Source organism: Arvicanthis niloticus, chromosome 7 (assembly GCF_011762505.2).
Source record: "Arvicanthis niloticus isolate mArvNil1 chromosome 7, mArvNil1.pat.X, whole genome shotgun sequence".
In the NCBI taxonomy this organism is placed as follows: domain Eukaryota; kingdom Metazoa; phylum Chordata; class Mammalia; order Rodentia; family Muridae; genus Arvicanthis; species Arvicanthis niloticus.
In genome coordinates, this window is record NC_047664.1 from 86,790,186 (window position 1) to 86,805,282 (window position 15,097).

The 15,097-nt window shown below is 38.4% G+C and overlaps 1 protein-coding gene across 3 annotated transcripts in view; it reads right to left on the minus strand.

The window, feature by feature from the left end:
• LOC117712567 (UDP-glucuronosyltransferase 2B17-like) overlaps window positions 1–15,097 on the minus strand; it is a 48,508-nt gene that overhangs the window by 18,480 nt on the left and 14,931 nt on the right. Inside the window, exon 6 of one of the 3 annotated variants that reach the window (XM_034508483.2) lies at window positions 7,335–7,661. The exons of the other annotated variants lie outside the window; for them this stretch is intronic. Coding sequence (XP_034364374.1) covers window positions 7,412–7,661 — 250 coding nt within the window. The 3' untranslated portion in view covers window positions 7,335–7,411. Of the gene's footprint in view, window positions 1–7,334; window positions 7,662–15,097 lie in introns of those variants that run through there. 3 annotated transcript variants of the gene reach the window in all.

The following is a 15,097-nucleotide window of genomic DNA, read 5'->3' on the forward strand; positions in this document are numbered from 1 at the left end:
GGTATATTCTTTCATTTTAGGATGAAATGTTCTATAGAAATCTTCTAAATCCATTTGGTTCATAACTTCTGTTAACTTCATTGTCTCTGTTTAGTTTCTGTTTCTATGATCTGTCCATTGCTCAGAGTGGGATGTTGAAATCCCCCACTATTATTGTGTGAGGTGCAATGTGTGCTCTGAGTTATAAGAAAGTTTCTTTTATGAATGTGGTTGCCCTTGCATTTGGAGCACAGATGTTCAGAATTGAGAGTTCATCTTGGTATATTTTTTTCTTTGAGGAGTATGAAGTTTCGTTCCTTATCTTTTTAAATAACTTTTGGTTGAAAGTTGATTTTATTTGATATTAGGATGGGTACTCCAGCTTTTTTCTTGTAATCATTTGCTTGGAAAATTGTTTTCCAGCCTTTTACTCTGAGGTAGTGTCTGTCTTTGTCACTGAGATGCGTTTCCTGTATGCAGGAAAATGCTGGGTCCTGTTTATGTATCCAGTCTGTTAGTCTGTATTTTTTTATTGGGGAATTGAGTCCAGTAATGTTATTAAAGAAAAGTGATTGTTTCTTGCTGTTATTTTTGTTTTTAGGAGTGGAATTATGCTTGTGTAGCTATCTTCTTTTGGGATTACTTTCTTGCTTTTTTTGTTTTTTGTTTTTTTTTGTTTTTGTTTTGTTTTGTTTTGTTTTTCGAGATAGGGTTTCTCTGTGTAGCCCTGGCTGTCCTGGAACTCACTCTGTAGACCAGGCTGGCCTCGAACTCAGAAATCCACCTGCCTCTGCCTCCCAAGTGCTGGGATTAAAGGCATGCACCACCACCGCCCGGCCTTTCTTGCTTTTTCTAGGTTGTAGTTTCCCTACTTATGTTGAAGTTTTTCATCTATTATCTCTTGTAGGCCTGGATTTATGGGAAGATATTGTGTAAATTTGGTTTTGTTGTGGAATATCTTGGTTTCTCTGTCTATAGTGATTGCGAGTTTTGCTGAGTATAGTAGTCTGGGGCTGGCATTTGTGTTCTCTTAGGGTCTGAATGATATAAATCCAGAATCTTCTGGCTTTTAAAGTCTCTGGTGAGAAGTCTGGTGTAATTCTGATATGTCTGCCTTTATTTATATGTTACTTGACCTTTTTCCCTTACTGCTTTTAGTATTTTTTTCTTTGTTTTGTGCATTTGATATTTTGATTATTATGTGACAGGGGAAATTTCTTTTCTGGTCTGGTCTATTTGAAGTTCTGTAGGCTTCTTGTATGTCTATGGCCATCTCTTTCTTTAGGTTAGGGAAGTTTTCTTCTATAATTTTGTTGAAGATATTTACTAGCCCTTTAAGTCAGGAATCTTCACCCTCAACTGTTGAGGCCTGAGCTACCCCATGTTGGGGGTCAAAATGTTGAGGCATGAGCTATCCAACGTTGGGGGTCAAAATGTTGCGGACAACTCCAGCCCACGCTGGGGATCAGAATGTCCCAGACTGCTCTGCTGCTCTGGTCAGGGTCTAGCAAGAGAGAGTGGGGGTAAGAAGTGGAAGAGACTCAAAGAATAGAGACAAGCCAGAGGATCTGTAGTCAAATCTCGTTTACTGTCTCCCATAGACTATATCCACCTCCTACTATTCACCTCCTATTGACACTATTACAAGGAAATCCTGGGTATTTACAAGCACAAGCATGAGAACACAGGTGAAGACATTTTACCATGGGCACCATGCAGCTGGGGTCACTAAACAGCAAAACAAGCCATGTGGGATAAACAAGATGGTTGTCAGAGTGTGCTCAGCTGTTGTAGGCTGTTGAAAAACAAGTCTCTATCAGGGTATATGGCTCCAGATGGCTGCAAAGATGATAGCTGCTTTCTAGCCGCTTTCTGCTAAAAGTCGGCTCCAAACACTCATCTATACCTATTATTCTTAGGTTTGGCCTTCTCATTGTGTCCTGGATTTCCTGGATGTTTGTGTTGGTGATGCTTGCATCTATGTCTCCTGATTTCTTTCCCATGTTTTCTATCTCCAGGGTAGTCTCCCTTTGAGATTTCTCTATTGTTTCTACTTTTATTTTTAGAACTTGGATTGCTTTGTTTAATTCCTTCCCCCTTTTGGTTGTGTTTTCTTGCAATTCTTTAAGGGGGTTTTGTGTTTCCTCTTTAATGGCTTCTACCTGTTTACCCGTGTTCTCCTGTATTTCTTCAAGGGAGTTGTTTATGTTCTTCTTAAAGTCCTCTATTATCATGAGAAGTGATTTTTAACTCTGAATCCTGCTTTTTCATTGTGATGGTGTGTCTAGTACTTGCAATGGTGAGAGATCTGGGTTTTGATGATGCCAGGTAACATTAGTTTCAGTTGCTTATGTTCTTGTGCTTACCTTTGACATATGGTTATGTCTAGTGCTACCTGCACTCACTGTCTCTGACTGAAGGCTTTCTTTCCAGTTATCTTGCTTGTGTCAGAACTCCTTAGAGTCCAGTTGGTCTCTGTGATCCTGTGATCCTGGGTGGAAGAGCTCCTGTGACTGAGGCTGTCTCTGGGATCATGAAATCTTACTGCTCTGAGTGCAGTAGTTCCTCAGCTGCTCCAAGATGGTTTAGGATATGGTGTCTTCATGGGACCAGAACAGCCAGGTTTCTGCCACAGCCAAAAGGACCAAGGGAGTGGTAGAATTGGAGTGGTATTGCAGAGGGCCAGGATTTGTGCGGGGTGCAGCTCTGGGGCTTAGGGTTATGGGGGAGGGTTCTTATCTGCTGCTCTAGTGAGATTCAGGGTAAGGTGTCTTCAAGGGAGCAGACCAGCCAGATAAAAAGCAAACTGATCCATTTTTATCTCTTGCACAAACTCAAGTCCAAGTGGATCAAGGACCTTCACATAAAACCAGATATATTGAATCTAATAGAAGAGAAAGTGACATTGAACACTTCTGTACAGGGGAAAATTTCCTGAACAGAACAACGATGGCTCAGGATCTAACTATAGACAAATGGGATCTCATAAAATTGAAAAGTTTCTGTAAGGCAAAGGACACTGTCAACAGGACAACCAACAGATTGGGAAAAAATATTTACCAACCCTGAATCTGATAGAGGGCTAATATTCAATATATACAAATAACTCAAGAAGTTAGATTTCAGAGAATGACATGACCCTATTAAAAATGGTGTCCAGAGGTAAACAAAGAATTCTCAACTGAGGAAAGTTGAATGACCAAGAAGCACATAAAGAAATGTTCAACATCCTTAGTCATCAGGGAAATGCAAATCAAAACAACCCTGAGAGTTCACCTCACACTAGTCAGAATGGCTAAGATCAAAAAGTCAGGTGATAGCAAATGCTGGCAAGGATGTAGAGATAGAGGAACACTCCTCATTGTTTGTGAGATTGCAAGCTGGTGCAACTACTCTGGAAATCAGTCTGGCAGTTTCTCAGAAAATTGTACATAGCATTGTCTGAGGACCCAGCTATACCACTTTTGCACATATACCCAGAAGATACTCCAACATACAACAAGGACATATTCTCCACTATGTTTATAGCAGCCTTATTTATAATAGCCAGAAGCTGGAAAGAACCCAGATGTCCTTCAACAGAGGAATGGAGAAAGAAAAGGTGGCACATTTACACAATAGAGTACTACCCATCTATTAAAGACAATGACTACATGAAATTTGTAGGCAAATGGATGGACCTAGAAAATATAATCCTGAGAGAGGTAACCCAGTCACAAATGAACACACATGGTATGTAGTCATTGTTAAGTGGCTATTAGGAAAAAAAGCCTGGAATTCCCGAGATACAATTCACAGACAATATGAAGCTCAAGAAGAAGGAAGACCAAAGTGTGGATGCTTCAGTCCTACTTAGAAGAAGGAACAAAATAATAAAGGGAGGTAGAGGGAAGGATGTATTTTGGAGGGAGAGAGGAGTGATACGGAAAAAGGTGCAGGATCAGGTGTGGGAGAAGAGGGAGAAGACAGAGGGCTAGGAAATTGAAAGGAGCTATGTAACAGTGGGAGAAGGGAACTCGGAGTAGCCACTATAAAGTCCCAGATGCCAGGAATTCAGGAGGTTCCCAGGACCTAACAATAATGTCATTAGCTGAAATACCAAACAAACAGGAGACAGAATCCATAGAGACTATATCCAGAAGATAGACACAAACCCTGGTTGAGGGCTGGTGTTAGACCCCATTTTGGCCCTAGTTTGAGCCTTGAGGACAAACCCAAGCCTGGATCGAGTTTGAGACCTGTCTTAGTCACTTCCTGTTGGGAGCTGACTTTAGCAGAAAGCGGCTAGATCAACTTTGCAGCCATCTGGAACCATATACCCTGATGAAAGATTTGGTTTTCAATAGCCTACAACAGCTAAAGCACACTCTGATACCCCACATATTTTGTGTTGCTGTTTACTGGCCCCAGCTGCAAGGTGCAAGTGGTAGTCACGCCTGCAAGGCATGCAGTTCACGTGCTGTCCACGTGCTATCTACACCATACATGCTTATAAGGCGCATGTGCTATCCACGCCTGCAAGGCATTGTGGTGCACGTGCTGTCCACGCTATAGACGCCTGTAAGGCTTACGTCATATCAACACCTGCAAGGCACGTGGTATCCACACGCCTACAAGGCACGTGGCAAAAGCCTATAAATAGCTCAGAATTCCCTTCAATAAACGAGACTTGATCAGAATCTCTGTCTTGTCTCCATTCTTCGCGTCTCTTCCCCTTTATCCCCACTCTCTCTCTCGCTAGACCCTGACCCTCGGACCGGAACGGGCAGTACGGGCTGTAACAGTTTGGCGTCCAACATTGGGCTCCAGTAAGCGCAACAACTTCCAAATTGAAATTACCTAACAGGTCCTGTTTAGCCCTGCCTCTGTTGAACTGATGCTTATGTAGAGCTTTGCAACTGGCCCTATCACTCACCCCATAGCCTCTGCCACTCGTCCCAGACCCCTATGTCATCTCACCCCACCAAAACTCCTCCCTATGCTTCAACTTTATATAAATAAGAGGTTGTTACGTAAAAGTTGAGTTTCTGCCTGGACAAGACTCTGGCCGGTTGTGTTTCTTTGGGCTGTCCACATTCACCATCCTGCTCAGCCCCATATAGAGACCTGGCTGGACTGGGACCTCTCTCCTCTAGCCTGGACCTTCCAGCAAGGAGCCAACAGGCTGGGGCCACAAATCCACCTCAAGATATGAACCCAGAATTGGTCCTGTCTAAAGGAAATGCAGGGCCAAGAGTGGAGAAGAGAGTGAAGGAAAGGTCATCTAGAGGGATCTTACCTAGGGATTGATCCCATCTACAGACACCAAACCCAGACACTATTGTTGATGAAAAGAAGTGCTTGCTGACAGGAGCCTGGTATACCTGTCCCCTAAGAGGCCCTGCCAGAGCCTGACCAGTACAGATGTGGATGATAGCAGACAACCATAGGATTGAGTAAAGTGACCCCAAAGGAAGACTCAGGGGAAAGACTGAAGGTGCTGAAGGGGATTGCCTTATCTGACATCAATGGAAGGAGAGGTCCTTGGTCCTGTGGAGGCTTGATGCCCCTGTGCAGTGGACTGCTATGGTTTTTAGGTGGGTGTGGGTGGGTCGGTGAGGGAACACTCTCATAGAAGGAGGGGGTGGGAGGATGGATTAGAAGGATTCTGAGAGAAAACCTGGAAGAGGGATAACATTTAAAGTGTAAATAAAAAAACAGTAATTAAAAGAGAGTTATCTGGTATAATCTTGATAGATCTGCCTTTATATGTTACTTGGCCTTTTTCCCTTACTGGTTTTAATACTCTTTCTTGGTACTGTGAACTTTGTGTTTTGATAATTATGTGATGGGGGACTTTCCTTTTTGGTCCAATATATTTGGTGTTCTGTAGGCTTCTTGTAAGTTTATGACCATCTTTTTCTTAAGCTATGGAAGTTGTTATTAAAATTTGTTGAAGATGTTTTCTGGCCCTTTGAGCTGGTAATCTTCCCCGTCTTCTATTCCTATTGTTTTAGTCTTTTCATTGTGCCCTGAATTTCCTGGATGTTTTGGGTTAGAAGTTTTTAACACTGTATTTTCATTGAGAGATATGTCAATGTCTTCTATGTTATCTTTTATTCTTGAGATTCTCTCCTCTATTTCTTATATTCTATTTGTAATACTTGCATCTGTAGTTCCTAATCTCTTTCCTCAGTTTTCTATCTCCAGGGTCAACTCCATTTGTCATTTTTTATTGTTTATATTTACATTTTTAGGTCTTGGATAATTTTATTCAATTCCTTCACCTGCTTGAAAGTATTTTCTTGTATTTCTTTAAAGGATTTATTTGTTTCAACATTAAAGGTTTCTACCTGTTTCCATGTACTTCTTTCAGGAAGTTATATATGTATCCTCTTTATGGACCTCTATCATAGAGATGGGATTTTAGGTAAGAATCTTGATTTTTAGGTGTATTAGGGTGTGCAGGGCTTGCTGTTGTGGGAGAAGTTGGTTCTAATGATGCCAAATTACATTGGTTTCTGTTGCTTATGTTCTTGAGCTTGCTCTTGTCATCTGGTTATGTCTGATGTTAACTGTCCTGAGTGTCTCTGACTGAAGCCTGCCCTCTTGGAGGCAGGTAGAGCTGTGTGACATGAATTATAACAGGCCTTCTGAGAGGTAGGTAGTGCTGTCTCTGGTTATGGGGAGCCTCCTGTGTCAGTAAGCTGTGTTATAGTAAGCTCCCGTGTCACTGGTTAGGGCAATTTGTCTGTGTCCCTGGGAAGAACTCCTGTGTTCCTGGTTAAGGCAAACATCTTGTGTCACCGATTAAAGCAGACCTCTTGAGAGAGAAGCAGGCTGTGGGGTATGGGAAGAGAATAGGCAAGCTTAACTGCCATGGATGGAGGTATAGACTGGAATGAAGAGGGAGCTAGGGTGAGGGGGTAGCTCCCACATCAGCTGGGCTCTGTGAGTGTTTTAGCTGGCTTGTATATTGTAGAGGGCATCTCAGCTGTGTTTTTGATTAAGGTAGATCTTCTGAGACACAGGCAGTCTATGGAGTATGAAAGGAGATCAAGTATGTTGATCTGTTCTGGGTAGAGGTGCAGCAATATTTTGATTTTAATGACTTTGGCAAGTATTATTAAATTTCTATAATTTTCTATGCATGCAATTTGTTTTATATTAAATAGTTTAAAAATTAAAATGAATGATGGGATTTTTATCACTTTTAAGTGTATATGTAGATAGATATAGATATAGATATAGATATTCTTCTTACATGGTACAAAATTACAAATAAGATTGCTTTGGTAAAGTAATCAAAGAGTGTTTAGAAGGTAGTTTATAAATTAGAATGATGCTGAAATTTTATTCAAAAACTGCATTGTCAATGAGCTCTACTTTTCATTTTATTTTCTTTACAAAGAAAATAAAATTTATTTTTATTTTCTTTACATTTTATTCTTCTTTACAAAGAGTTGATAGCAGTCAAACAGCACTTCATAGAAATGACTGCAGTGGCCACCACACAGGCAAGTAGGAATCCAATCACATCTAGAGAGTGGTACTGGTACCAGGTGAGGTTGTGTGCAAGTGGTCTCAGGTGTTTGGCCCCTTTGTGGCGCATGACAAACTCAATCCAGAAGACTGCTCTGTCCAGGGGCTTCATAGGCTGGTCATGGTGAATGGTTGACAACCACATAGCATTCTCTTTATAGCTGTGAAAGATAAAATGGTAATCCAAGAAAATCATAGAATGAATGAAAATACACATTTCTAAAATTTTGTGTAGATAGTAAAGCTGATTTTATAAAGAGTAGAAGGAAAATGAATTATGCTTTACATTTATGCCCAGAAAGATGTTAGTAGGCATGTTTGAACTTCTTGAGTAAAGAAAATGGAAGTATATAGACAGAAAAGTAGAAAGACCAAATATTCTGAAATTATAGTTCGTAAACAGTTAATCCTTAAATAAAACATTAAAAACTGACATATTATTTGCTTATATAAAACTTCAGTTATCCAGTGTGAGGATACAGATCAAGAATAGACTTTTGTGAGATTCCTAAGGGTTTGTGAGAAAACGCCACAAAAACAAGGTAAGAGTCTTATGATCTCAGTTTCTTCAAAAAACACAGAATTGCCTGTGAATTATTCTTTTCGGGACCTTTCAGGCATAGCAAATAGGCACACATTTATTTCAGATTATTTATTACAACTGGTTATTGTTACTTTTTCATGTGCCTCTATAAAAATATGTTTTACTGTGAATGTCTTGTCCACCATGTGCATCGTGCCCCTGTTACTGTACACTTTACTCATGTCACTGTTCTTAATTCTCAGAGTAAAAATTGCCTGATACTCTAAATAAAGAAGACTATTGCATGAGAGTTTACTTTGTCGCACTTATCCGCCTGACTCTCCCAGGTCACACTAACATTGTAGAGTGGTATAGAACTTGGTAAGCATTTACAAATTAGATTTTTGTTCAAATCTTGTACTAGCATCCAAAAGTGTAAGTATAAGGCAAATATCTCTCAAGCTGCCACCATGATGTACTGACTGTGTATTGATGGTAAGAGGTTGAATTTAAAACAAATTTTTTAGGGAACACCATATAAGTCATTAGGCATTATGATTTAAAAAGTGTCCTGGAATTTATTAATTAGCTCTAGTGGCTACTTCTTGTTGCTTTTATTTATTTTGTAAGAAAGTTGACTGTTTTATTCTATTGGCAGTGTCCCTTGCCTTACAAAATCTTTGCAATTTTATGAGGTCCCATTTGTCAATTCTTTACTTTAGAGCATAAGCCATTGGTGTTCTGTTCAGAAGTTTCCCCCTGTGACCATGTGTTCAAGGCTGTTCCCCACTTTCTCTTCTATTAGTTTCAGTGTGTCCAGTTATATGTGGAGGTCCTTAATACACTTGGACTTGAGCTTTGTACAAGGAGATAAGAATGGATCTATTTGTATTTTCCTACATGCAGACCTTCAGTTCAACCAGCACCACCTGTTGAGAACGCTCTCTCTTTTCCACTGTATGGGTTTAGCTCCTTTGTCAAAGATTAAGTGACTATAGGTACGTGAATTCATTTCTGGGTCTTCTAGTCTATTACATTGATCTACATGCCTATATCGGTATCAATACTATGCAGTTTTTATCACTACTGCTCTGTAGTGTAGCTTGAGGTCAGAGATGGTGAGTCCCCCAAATGTTCTTTTATTGTTGAGAATATTTTTTGATATCATGGATTTTTGTTTTTCTAAATGAATTCGAGAATTGCTCTTTATATCTCTGTGAAGAATTGGGTTGGAATTTTGATGGGAATGACATTAAATCTGTAGATTGCTTTTAGCAAGATGGCCATTATTACTATATTAATCCTGCCAATCCATGAGCATGGGAGAGCTTTCCATCTTCTGAGATTTTCTTCCATTTCTTTCTTCAGAGACGTGAATTTCTTATCATACAGATCTTTCACTTGCTTGGATATATTCACACCAAGGTATTTTATATTATTTGTGACTATTGTCAAGGGTGTCATTTCACTAATTTTTTTCTCAGCCTGCTTATACTTTAAATAGAGAAAGGCTAATGATTTGTTAGAGTTAATTTTATATTCAGCCACTTTGCTGAAGTTGCTTATCAGGTTTAGGAGTTCCCTGGTGGAAGTTTTGCAGTCACTTAAGTATACTATCATATCATCTGCAAATAGTGATATTTTGACTTCTTCCTTTCCAATTTTTATCTCCTTTTGTTGTCTAATTGCTCTGGCTAGGACTTCAAGTACTATATTGAATAGGGAGGGAGAGTGTGGACAGCCTTGTTTAGTCTCTGATTTTAGTGGGATCATTTCAAGTTTCTCTCCAATTAGTTTGATGCTGGCTACTGGTTTGCTGTATATTGCTTTTACTATGTTAGGTATGGGCCTTGGATTCCTGTTCTTTCCAAGACTTTTAACATGAAGGGATGTTGAATTTTGTCAAATGCTTTCTCAGCATCTAGTGATATGATCATGGGTTTTTTTTCTTTGAGTTTATTTATGTAGTGGATTACATTGATGTATTTCTGAATATTGAACCATCCCTGCATTACTGGGATAAAGCCTACTTGATCAGAGTGGATGATTGTTTTAATGTGTTCCTGGATTCAGTTTGTGAGAATTTTATTGAGTACTTTTGCATCGATATTTATAAGGGATATTGGTCTGAAGTTCTCTTTCTTTATTGGGTCTTTGTGTGGTTTAGGTATGAGTGTAATTGTGGCTTCATAGAACAAATTGGGTAGTGTTCCTTCTGTTTCTATTTTGTGAAATAGTGTGAAAAGAATTGTTATTAGGTCTTCTTGGAAGGTCTGATAGAATTCTGCACTAAAACCATTTGGTCCTGGGTTTTGTTTTGTATTTTATTTTTTTGAATGGAGAGTTTTAATAACTACTGCTAATTTTTTTAGTGGTTAAAGGACTATTTAGATGGTTTATCTGCTCCTGATTTAACTTTGGTACCTGATATCTGTCTAGAAAATTGTCCATCTCATCTAGATTTTCCAGTTTTGTTGAGTATAGGCTTTTGTAGTAGGATCTGATGATTTTTTTTTTTTGAATTTCCTCAGTTTCTGTTGTAATGTCTCCCTTTTCAGTTCTGATTTTATTAATTGGATACTGTCTCTGGGCCCTCTGGTTAGTCTGGCTAAGGGTTTATTCATCTTGTTGATTTTCTCAAAGAACCAGCTCCTGGTTTTGTTGATTCTTTGTATAGTTCTTTCTGTTTCTACTTGTTTGATTTCAGTCCTGAGTGTGATTATTTCCTGCTGTATATTCCTCTTGGGTGCATTTGCTTCTTTTTGTTCTAGAGCTTTCAGGTGTTCTGTCAAACTGCTAGTGTATGCTCTCTCCAGTTTCTTTTTGTTGGCACTTAGAGCTATGAGTTTTTCTCTTAGCACTGCTTTCATTATTTCCCACATGTTTTAGTATGATATGTCCTCATTTTTATTAAATTCTAAGAAGTCTTTAATTTCTTTCTTTATTTCTTTTTTGACCAAGTCATCAGTGAATAGAGCATTGTTTAGTTTCCACATGTATTTGGGCTTTCCATTGATTTTATCATTATTGAAGACCAGCCTTAGTCTGTGGTGATCTGATAGGAGGTATGAGATTATTGCAATCTTCTTGTATCTGTTGAGGCCTGTTTTGTGACCAATTATATGGACAGTTTTAGAGAAGGTACCATGAGATGCTTAGAAGAAGGTATATTCTTTTGTTTTTGGATGAAATGTTCTATAAAAAATTCATTTGGTTTATAACTTCTCTTAGTTTTACTGTGTCTCTGTTTAGTTTCTGTTTCCATGATTTGTCCATTGATGAGAGTTGGGTGTTGAAGCCTCCCACTATTATTGTGAGGTGCAATGTGTGCTTTGAGCTTTAGCAAAATGTCTTTTATGAATGTGGGTGCCCTTGCATTTGGAACATAGAATTCAGAATTGAGAGATTATGTTGGTTGATTCTCCTTTTGATGAATATAAAGTGGACATTCTTATTTTTTTGATAACTTCTGATTGAAAGTCTATTTTATTTGTTAGTAGAATGGCTACTCCAGCTTTTTTCTTCGGATCATTTGCTCGAAAAATAGTTTTGTAGGCTTTCATTCTGACATAGTGTCTGTCTTTGCCACTGAGGTGCATTTCCTGTATGCAGCAAAATGCTGGGTCCTGTTTATGTATCCAGTCTATTAGTCTCTGTCTTTTTACTGGGGAATTGAGTCCATTGATGTTAAGAGTTATTAAGAAGAAGTGATTGTTGCTTCCTGTTATTTTTATTATTAGAGGTAGAGTTATGTTTGTGTGGCTATCTTCTTTTGGGTTTGTTGGAAGATTACTTTCTTTCTTTTTCTAGGGTATAATTTCCTTCCTTGTGTTGGTCGTGTCCCTCTATTATCCTTTGTTGGGCTGGAATTGAGGGAAGATATTGTGTAAATTTCGTTTTGTCATAGAAAATATTTGTTTCTCCATCTATGGTAATTGAGAGTTTTCCTGCTATAGTAGCCTGGGATGGAATTTGGGTTCTATTTAGGTTTATATTGCATCTGTCCAGGATCTTCTGGATTTTATAGTCTCGGTGAGAAGTCTGATGTAATTCTGATATATCTGCCTTCACATGTTACTTAACTTTTTCCTTTACTGCTTTTAATATTCTTTCTTTGTTTCATGCATTTGATGTTTTGATTAATATGTGACAGAGTGAATTTCTTTTCTGATCTAGTATATTTGGATTTCTGTAGGCTTCTTGTATGTTCATAAGCATCTCTTTCTTTAGGTTAGGAACATTTCTTTAATTTTGTTGAAGATATTTACTGGCTCTTTAAGTTGGGAATCTTTGCTTTTTTCTATCCCTATTATCCTCAGGTTTGGTCTTCTCATTGTGTCCTGTATTTCCTGGATGTTTTGGGTTAGGGGGTTTTTGCATTTTTCATTTTCTTTGACAGTTGCGTCAATGTTTTTTATGGTATCTTCTGCACATGAGATTCTCTCTTCTATCTCTTGTATTCTGTTGGTGATGTTTGCATCACTCACTGACTCCTGATTTGTTTTCTAAGTTTTCTATCTCCAGGTAGTCTCCCTTTGAGATTTCTCTATTGTTTCTATTTCAGTTTTTATGTCCTCGATCGTTTTGTTCAATTCCTTCAGCTGTTTGGTTGTGTTTTCTTGCAATTCTTTAAGGAATTTTTGTGTTTCCTCTTTAAGGGCTTCTATTTGTTTACAAGTGTTCTCTTGTATTTCTTTAAGAGAGTTATTTATTTCATTCTTAAAGTCTTCTATCATCATCATGAAAAGTGATTTTCAATCTGAATCTTACTTTTCTGGTGTCATTGGACATTCAGGATTTGCTACGTTAGGAGAACTAGGTTCTGATGATGCCAAGTAACCTTGTTTTTTTTTGTTGCTTATGGTCTTATGCTTGCCTTTTGCAAGCTGGTTATTTCTAATGCTACCTTTATTCACTATCTCTGACTAGAGCCTGTCTGTCCTATTATCTTGGCTTTGTCAGAACTCCTAGGGATCCTGTGATCCCGAGACCCTGGTTGTGATAGATCCTGGGGGTTGGGATTCTTCTGAGCTCCTGATATCCTGGTGTGCCCAAGCTCCTGAGATCCTGTGATCCTATTAACCTATGTTCCTATGTGTTAGAGCTTCTGGGAGTCCAGCTTTTCTGGGTTTTGGGCAGTTGGGTGCAGAGTTGAAGCCTTAGAGCTGCTCCAGGTGCAGGCACAGACAGGAAGGGTTCTGTGCCACTGGCCTTGAGCTTGTATGAAAGTTAGTACTTATTAATTAATTAATTGAATGAGTAACAATTCTCTATTTCAATACTCAAATTATTTGAATTTTCATTGTACCACATATGTTCTTACTATAAAGTAAGATCGATATTTTTGTTATTATTTTCAATTATGTGTATGCATGTGTCAGTGTGTGTGCATGTGAGAATGTGCGAATGCATGCATGTGTGCTCCTGTGTGTGTGTATGTGTGTAAGATCTACAGAACTGAAGTTACAGATTATTGTAAATCACCTGATATGTGTGTTGGGAACTGAGCTGTGGCCCTCTGCTAGTGTGACTTCTTCTCTTATCCACTGGACCATCCTATGATCCTAATTTGTACTATTATTGTTGATCTTCATTTTTTTGTTTGCATTCTGTTTTTTAAACAAATGGTTCATATTTCACACTGAAGCTTGCAGGTTCATTTGATTCTATTGTTGAAAAAAATATTGATGATTATATAAAAGAGAATGGTGACTAAGAGACATGAGTCAACAGCCCTACATATCAGTTTAATGTAGAAAAACAAGTAGTGATTACAATGGTGGTAACATACCCTCCTACTTTACAAAGCAAAAATAAGAAACTTGTGATTTTCTTTTCATTTAAATATACTCATCTTTTAGTATGCATATTACATTTATTTATAATTTGAGATTCAACTTATTTGATGGAGGAATGAGAAGAGGAGAGGCGTCTTAGAGATAGGGAGGAAAGTAAATGCAGAAGAAGGTGTGAAGAAGGTGAAGAGTGAGAGCAGAGTTCAAGTGATCTTATAAAGGAAATGAGAAGAGGGAAGGCTCCTTAGGGAAGGGGAGAGTGTACGGTAAAGGAATAAAATGAGGGAGAGGGGAAGAATGAGGGGGGACAGGATGGGGAGAAAGAGAGGGAGAGGGAAAGGGAGAGGGAGAGGGAGAGGGAGAGGGAGAGGGAGAGGGAGAGGGAGAGGGGAAAAGAAGAAGAAGGAAATGAATAAAATAACAAAGATGACTGAATTTTGACTATTTATCAAAATTACTTGTAATGCATATAATTCTATGTATAAATACACATGTACAATTTTAATAAACTTTTCTTAACTGAAATGATGGTGCTCCCTCCAATATCTAAGTACCACTTACCATAAAATCCAACATCAGACATGGAATCTCTCCTTTGACATGTTGGCCAGAGTTGTCAAAGAGACCATTAAACATAGTGTTGTTGCCCTTGGTTATTCCTCAGAGGTGAGAAGCATGTTTATATTACTGAAAGCAAATATTTCAGAAACAGGACCTAAAGACATCTGAGCTGGAACTTACTTGAAAGTACCTTACCTGAAGACTACATTTCACAGTAGACCATAGAATAATTTGTTGAAAGATTATAAGAGACAGAGGGCCAAAATATCTGCTGTGGAGTTTTTCATTTGAGAAATATCAAGAAAGTTACACTCAAGAAATATGACATCATGTGCGCCTAAACAAGATCTGAATCATGACGACACCAATAATCATGCCAATATGGAGAGGGTTAAACCTTACCCTGGTCCAAAGAGTACAGAAAACTATCTTAGGACCTACAGTATGCTGAAAGTGGGATAGAAACAGTCTTTTTCCAGAAAACAACCACCAAATAGATTCTTTTGTAATCAAAGAAAAATGATGATGGTAATATACATTTGCTTCACTCTAATGGATTTTCACATTTATATTCACACATTGAGTTGTAGAGTTACACATTAATAACTATTATATTCAATGATAAAAGTTATGTGACAAAAATGTTACATGTGTCTTTTATAACATTCAAATTGTTCTGTTGTGATGTTTTCCTATGCCTTCTATGTGTAACCCATCT